At 45.7% G+C, this 7860-nt stretch overlaps 1 protein-coding gene across 1 annotated transcript; it reads right to left on the bottom strand.

Moving 5' to 3' along the window:
- Positions 1–439: 439 nt before the first annotated feature.
- Positions 440–5574, bottom strand: LOC308525697 (retinol dehydrogenase 14). The gene is made up of 2 exons (XM_081100496.1): positions 5144–5574; positions 440–1892 (listed from the first exon to the last, which is right to left on the bottom strand). The coding sequence occupies exons 1-2, from the start codon at positions 5543–5545 to the stop codon at positions 1275–1277; spliced, it is 1020 nt and encodes a 339-aa protein (XP_080956622.1). The 5' UTR covers positions 5546–5574; the 3' UTR covers positions 440–1274.
- Between the last annotated feature and the right edge of the window lie 2286 nt (positions 5575–7860).

Here is a 7860-nt window from a genome sequence, read left to right as displayed (position 1 = left end):
AAGATCAATGAAAACGAAGTAGAAAGAGAATGAGTGCAGCCTATAGGGACTGGAAATAGGAACACACTTGAAGAGAATGTTAAAAGGGTCGGTAGTATTCCCAGTGAAAGGGAGAGGGTTACTCCAGATTGAAAGAACAATGCCAGGAGGCGAGTGTTTCGTCTATACTGAGGACGGGATTATCCAATGGAATAACTGGTGATAAGACATTCATTAGTCACTAGGCACATGTGCCTATTTAAATTTAAGATTAGAAATTCAGGTCTCAGTCATATTTCAAGTACTCAATAATCACATATGTCAAGTCTCCCATATTGGACAGTGTAGAGAATTATCTCCATCATTGTACAGTTCTACTGGACAGCACTGTGTAGAAAAGTATAAAGTAAGCCTGTGGCAGTTCATGGAGAATCTAAAATGTATATGAGTGTTCAAACTTTAAGTAGAAATGGTTCATAAACTACTATAGTCTACAGTCCCTTCACAAATAGCCTGGGGGATTCCACCTGGGTATACTTCTATGGCCTGTTTTACTAATCCAGCTTCTGCATTTAAGTTTTTTTGTTTTTTGTTTTTTTTTTTAAGAAAAAAATTCTGTAGCCTTAAAATAGCTAGCTAGCTAGATAGGCTGGACACTTACTGTTATAGGTAACTGGAAATCACCACAGGTTTTTAAGCAGTGAAATGACACCATGACACAGATTTGGGTTTTAGAAATATTACCTCTTAGAGCAGCAAAAAAGAATGTGAGAAAAGACACTTGGCATTCCAAAATCAGTACAGACTAATGACGTGGTAAGGACTAATTTCAGTGAAGCGTCTAAAGAAACAGACAATGAAGAATTTACATCAGTAAATTTATTCCAAGTAAGGATCGCACACACACACCAGGCATATTATTTCCACACAAAAACCAGCATTGCAATAGAACTATTTAACACTTTGGTCATGAAAATCAGAGACAAAACTTCTCAAGGTATCTATTTTAAATAACTGAGTTCTTTAATATTTGTAATCCAAGCATGTTCAATTACAGTTTTTAAAATCTATCATATTTGTTCATTACTCATTATGCTTATTGTATATTTATAACATCTTTTCTGAAATTTTCATTTCCCAAATAAAACTTTTCATAACTTCAAAATAGCCATATGTACTTCTTAGTAGTACTATTGTAAAACCAAAATATTTTCAAGTAGCAAGTGCTCAAGCCATCTGACCATAGATATAAGTGAGATCCATTTTTTTTAAAACGGCTCTTACACTTCTTGCTCCTACTGTACTATGCCAACCATTACTTCACTGATATCCCAAAGTTTTCTTGCAACAGACTCATCCATGGCTTTAGGCAACAGTTCTTCCTCTTTACAATCCCCAAAGAACTTTCCTGACACACCTTCTACCTCCGGTGAAGAGGCTAAATAAACCGAAGTTTGGGCACCTTCTACTGGAGTTTTGAAAAAAGCCCAAGACACCAGATTGAAAAGTGGCTTGACCAGCAGTGGAATGTGCATGTGCCTCCCGAGGTTAGTCCGCACGATCCCCGGGTGCAGGACGTTGACGGTAACCTTTGTGCCTTCCAGGCGGCGGGCGAGTTCCCTGGTGAAGAGGATGTTAGCCAGCTTGCTCCGACTATAACAAAAGCTCTTATTATAGCTTTGCTCACTGTTCAAGTCTTCAAAGTTGATGTCTCCATATTTATAAAGTTTGGAAGACACTACCACCACCCTGCTGGGCGCTGAACTTTTGAGCAGTCCGAGGAGAAGGTTGGTGAGCAAAAAGTGACCCAGATGGTTCACCCCAAACTGCATCTCAAACCCATCTTCGGTCTTCATGTAAGGGCACTGGAAGACCCCTGCATTATTGATCAAGACGTCCAGTCTCGGCTCTTCCTGTAAATGTCAAAAAGGGAACAGCAGAATTAAGACACACAGGCCTTAAATGTACCCAAAATAAAAATTTTTAAATTTCTTATGAACTACTAAAACTCCATAAAATGTCTATGAATTTTCAACAATTGACAAAGAACTAAAAAAGACTTGTATGCCTAATAGGGGCGTGGCCTTCTGCTTTTCACGTGTTATCTCATCTACTCTCAACACAGAAGCACTGAAGATCTGTGGTTTGTTCAGTATCACAGGCCTCCCAAGTGACAAACAAAAATCTGAAGATGGACGCTTCTGATTCCAGTGCCCAGGCTCTTAATTAGTAAGCCAGCTTGCTTTTCTAATTGGGATTCTCAAAGTAGAAAAGCTGGAGAGTTGATGTGAGCTGGAGAGTGGAAATACAGCAGAAGGTCAGTACTGTTTATTCCCAGAGCTGCCAGGATCAACACCAGGGGCAAGTTAGTTTTCTAAGGGTAAGTGGTACTGTGGGGATGGAGCAACTTCAAATTGTTTCCTTAAAATTAGGACAAGCAATCGAGTAGGTCAGGGATGTAAATTAAGGCCAGACAACATCATAAATAAGTCAAAGAAATATTTTTTAAAAAATGATCCAGGTAATATAAAAATATCAGAAACAAGTCTAAATACTAAGTCTTACAATAACAGCAAAGGAGATTAACAGAGGAGATAGGATCAACAAACACCTTAAACTTGACGATGACTGGAAGTCATGTTCTTCTTCCCTATCGGGTGAAATCTACCTCTTTCAGGCTTCAAGGGGCTCTCAACTTAGATCTATAGAGTCAGAACGTTGCACTGTGACCGGATCCTGCCACATCTTTCCAGATTAAATTTAGACTGTCCTGAAAGGGCAGTCTTTTCATTTAGTAATTCATGGTAAGTTGATTTTCTCCAGCCCTGTCCTCGCTCCTCTCTGTCTCTTTTGATGGGCAGAGAAAAATAAATGTACAACATGTTCCAGGTGTAAAGGCAGAGGGATGACCCACCATTGAATTAATTTGAGGTCAAATTTCACATTTCACTGGCCCGTTTGCCAAGTGTAAGTGAAAAGAAAAATGTGTTAAATTTCACAACTGTATCAAAGCCTACCCGTCAGAGGATTAACTATTTCTCATTCTGTCTGTCTAAGCACCTTCAGCTTTTCCAATAGTCAGCTTCAAAAAGAAGGCAAAAGTTCACCCGTGGGGGAAAGAAAGGAGTGTTCTCTTTCAGTAATCCTTTGGAAGAGTTTCCTGTATTAATCATTTCGGAGCCATCATTCTTTGCTGGACTTGTGTTATTTTAAGACTTTATCATCTACTATTTTTTTAAAAAAAAAATTCTAGGAGATAAATGACATAAATACCAAGAATACCAACCTGTGGGAAATTTACATTTCCATTAAAAAAAAAATTCTGATATGGTCACTGAACTTGAGAGCTGGGAAGAAACTTAATACTTAGAAGCAAGGACAACTTAGTTATCTCTTTATCTCAACTTTTAATTGGTTCTGCTCCAAGTGGCCAAAGAAATAAAATACCAGATTAGGAATAAGAATACCCAGCCACATCTTCATTTCAACGACAAAGAGGGAGATCCACTTTTAATATTTCCAACATCTCTTCTGAGTATTATTTCTTATGCTTAACCTGTTTTTTCTGATAATGAAGTAGACATAAAAACAAACCAACAAACTCCCCCCAACCTCTCCAGATCTGCAACAGCTCCCAAACTGTGCATCAGGATGCCCCAGAGTCACAAGGAACTCCCAGGATCCTCTGGAATATGTTAAATGCTCAAGGGCAACAGATACTCCGCTCAACATCTCAAAAACGACTAGTTTCAGGTGGCTCACAGCTTCAACATTACGCTGTGCTCTCTCCTTTGAGGATGTCACATCTCTGCAAAGCTGTTTTTAGCGGCTGCTGTAATGAAGTGCATGTCCAGTGTTAAAAACCAATGTGGAACAAGAAATGAGGGTGGCAAAGTCCGATCTCATTCCAAAGTCAGAGGAGTGAACAACAGGTACACATTCCCTGTAGTAATTATGTTTACTGAAGAATGGAATGCATATCTCTCTTTTTTCCCCTTTCATTATGTATACTATTTTTTTCAAATAGTGACTACGTTGTTATGACATCAACACTTACTAGGTTATTTGAACTTAATTATTGAATAGAAATAAAATGGCAGATATTTCTTTTGGCCTCAGGGCATCATGGAAAAATAATAATTAAAAAAAATCAAGACAGTTTGGGAACCTCTGCTCTAGACCTGACTCCATTTCATGCAGGCCCATTTCCTAGGCCAGCCAACTTTCAATCTCTCTCCCCAGCGCCCTCTGCAGGAAGCCCTTCGATGTCAATGTCAAATGTCAGACATGCACTTCAGTGGAAAATTTACCATCTTTAAACCAAGACATCCTCCCGGTCCCTGGAGGGCAGCAGGAATACAGGAGTTAAAAGCGAGGGCTCTGGAGACAGATCCTGGGCACCCAACTTGGCCGCCCTATGCCTGCATCGCCTTGTGTTGTAAAATGGGGATAACACTGCCCACCTCACAGGGTTACTGTGGGGATTCCAGGACAAAAAAATAGCCAAGGGCGCTTGCATCTCATTAAATAAATGTATATATTTTTTTTAGTATCTGAAATGCTTGGAACAAGCTCCTGGCACATCGGGCACTTTCCAATAAATGCCAGGTATTGCATATTTCCTTATTTCTGTCCCTGTTTCGAGCACGAGGCCGGCCGCTGGGATTCCAAGCTCCAGTTTATTTGGAAATGAGGCCAGATGGCGATGAGGGTGGTGCCAACGAGTCCCCCGGGGCCGAGCGCCGACCTCCTACCCCCGCGGGGAGGGTAAGGACACGGGTTTCCAAGCCCTTGGCCAGCAGCCTCTCCGTGCTCTCGGCTCCCTGGAGGGAGACGGCTCGGTCCACACGCACTTTGGACTCGGGAAAGGCCGTGCGGGGCCCCGGCGGGCCTCCTGGGCCGCCCGCGGGGACGTGCGCGCACACTGGCCTGCTGTCCCTCGGGCCTATTTCCCGCTCAGCTTCCCGGGAAGACGGGACACGGCCCTTCCAACCCTCCGAGCTCCCGACTCCCCAGCCGCCCCCCAAATCATGGGATCGTTCCTCCTCTTCGCTGCCGTCCTTCCCAAGGTCACACCCCCGGCTCGGGGCGGACCCTCCGGGCTCAGCCGCGGCCCCGGCCCGCCCCTCCGCCCGGCCCCGCGCCGGCTCCGCGGGCTCCACACCTGGAGCATCTCCCGACAGAAGGCGCGCACGGAGCGCAGCGAGGCCAGGTCCAACTCCTTGACGACCAGCTCGCCCGCCCCGCCGTCGGGGTCCAGCCCGGGGTCCAGGCCGGGGTCCCCGTCCCGGCGGAGGTCGCGGCGCAGCTCCGCCGCCGCCGCCTCGGCGCGCGCGCGGTCCCGGCAGCCCATGATCACCCGCGCCCCCAGGCGCAGCAGCGCGGCGGCCGTGGCGCGGCCCACGCCGCTGTTGGCCCCGGTGATCAGCACGGTCTTCCCGCGCATGAGGCCGGCGTCCGCTCCTCCGTGCAGCCGCGGGACGCTGGACCCCACGAATCGCCGGGCCGCCAGCCACAGGGCCCCTCCCAGCGCGGCCAATAGCGCCGCCACGCCGGCCACTGCCATCGCCGCCCGGGCCGAGGGCCACCCGCCCCTGCACCGCACTTCCGGAAGCGCGACACTGAGCCGCGCAGGCTGAGGCAGCCACCTGTGCGCGAGGAACTCTGGGGCGCGGCCTGTTGTCCCCGAAGGGGTGGAGTGGGGCATGCTGGGACTTGTAGTTTTCCTTCTGCGGGCCCCTGATCGGGCTGCTCTGTGGGTTCTGGTGACTCCTTGAAGCAGGCTCCCAGCCTGAGAGTCCTGGGTGAGCACAGTCCCCGGTGTTCACAGGGCGGGGTTCCTCCCCAAGGCAATCCCTGAGTGGTGGTGGCCTTCCCCACGTGAATGCTCAGTGAGTATTTTGAATTGCCAATCCGCTCTATAGACTGGTTTACAAATCTCACACTTCATGGATGGTGTAGCGTGTTTTCCGTTAAGGGCTCCTGGGACATGTTAACCCTCCCTTCAATGTTTCACCCTCTGGGGAATTTTCCCTGCCCACTAAAGCCTAAGGAAGGGCTCTAACCGCCGCCCCCCCCCCCCCGCCCCGTTCCCCTGTCCCCCCGTCCCCCCACTCCACCTCCAATAAATGAGGCCATGAACTGAGCAACATGAATCAGTTGGAAATAGAATGGGCCAATGGTTGTCAAACTTTAGCATCGCATCAGAATCACCCAAAGGGCTTATAGAAACAAAAAACAACAACAAAAACTGAAATTTTGGGGCCTGGGCACCAGAGTTAGGAACTGAATTGGTTCAAGATGGGGCCTGAGAATTTGCATGTCTAACAAGTTCCCAGCTGATTCTGATATGGCCCCTGTAGGAGGAGGCATCCTCAAATGGCCTTATTTGACACTGGCAGGAATACAGTAGGAACATCCTGCACTTACTGTAAACATGGACTTCTGAGCAGGCCACTTCCAGCCCCCTGCATAAGACCATTAAATGCATAAATGGAACGGAAAGCGCTCTATACCCTGGAACATGCTTCAGAAATGCCAGGTTATTGCACAGAGACCCATCTCAAAGACTTGTGGCTTTAGACCAATGGACTCTTAAGTGGTCATTTGTCCATCTACTCACCCATCTAATATGTGCCAGCCGTTAGGCCCTATGAAAGTCACAGGGAATACAGGGTGCTTACTTGTTTGGTGCAGAATATTCCGCTGCCCCAGCCCCTTTCTAGAATCTCCAGAGCGAGAGAGGATACTTACAATGTGAATAGTTGAAATCAATCCCTGTAAGATTTTGATAATAAAGCTCTCCTACCCTCCTTTCCATTTGTGAAGGATATAACATGTAACGATAGTCACAATACAAAGAGACAAGGGGTGGAATGGCAGAAGCAGTTTCCTGTGAGTGCTGAGAATGAAGCACAGGGGTGGGAAAGAGCGCAATCACTGAGGATTAGGCAAGGCACCAGGAACAGAAATCATGAAGGGACCGGGGCCTTTATTTCTCCTATAATGTGAAGCTCCCTGTCAAACTCTGTTAGCCTGGAACACATCTGTTTCCTCTCTCTCTCCAGTTTTATCTATTTTCTGTCCTTCAAAGCCCACCTCAGATCTTTTCATTTCCTGACCACTGCCAGCCCATGCAGATACTTGCTTCAACCTCATATGTGACCCTCATTTGGCACTGAGAACAAACAGCCCTCTAGTGTTGGCTATTTGAGTTTGCACATTGGACTTCCTCTATGGTACTGTTAAGGTTTTAAATTTCCTCAAGGATGGGATTATTGTCTGCGTTCTCTTGTGGATTTCACATTGGGGAATGCATAGAAAACACTAGGTACTCATTAAGTGTCATGACTGGTATATTTTGGACTGGCTTACATCAAATTAGGAAGCAGATCAAAAGATGTATGCCAGCAGCATCTTTAACTAGAGGCAGGGTGGAAATTGCATATGTGGGTGGGGTAAGATGGACGTAGGAGTAGAAGGAACATGAGAGGGAGTGGGGAAGAGAGGAGAGAGACCTGCTATGTAACTGCTGTGTAGCTTAATCATAGAATTCAATGGAATGACTAATCTGTTCAGGATGGGCCATGGAATCAGTAAGAACAACTCAGTTTGGAAGGTTGTATAATACAGGAAAAAAAAAAAAATATATATATATATATATAGCATTTGAAGTAAATAAGACCTGAATTTGATTCTTAGTCCTGCTATTTATTAGCTGCTGTTCTTGGACAAGCTACTTAATCTGTTTTTGCATCTTAGGTTCTTCATTGATTGAAAAGAAGGGTAACAATATGATATCACACAAGTTTGATTTGATGAGAAAATGAGGTAACATGAAAATATCCAGCTTACCATGCCTTATCATGTAGTAGATTATGG

Source organism: Myotis nattereri (genome assembly GCF_964212035.1).
Source record: "Myotis nattereri genome assembly, chromosome: 10".
Taxonomy (NCBI): Eukaryota; Metazoa; Chordata; class Mammalia; order Chiroptera; family Vespertilionidae; genus Myotis; species Myotis nattereri.
Note: the sequence above shows the minus strand (reverse complement) of the source record. Positions and strands in the feature narration are given on the sequence as shown.

Bases quoted from the DNA above. Each gene is read 5' to 3' on its own strand.
- LOC308525697 (XM_081100496.1), bottom strand. From the start codon at position 5,545: ATGGCAGTGGCCGGCGTGGCGGCGCTATTGGCCGCGCTGGGAGGGGCC. The intron at 1,893-5,143 runs GTGTGGAGCCCG...TGACATTTACAG, and splicing joins TCTGTCGGGAGATGCTCCAG to GAAGAGCCGAGACTGGACGT.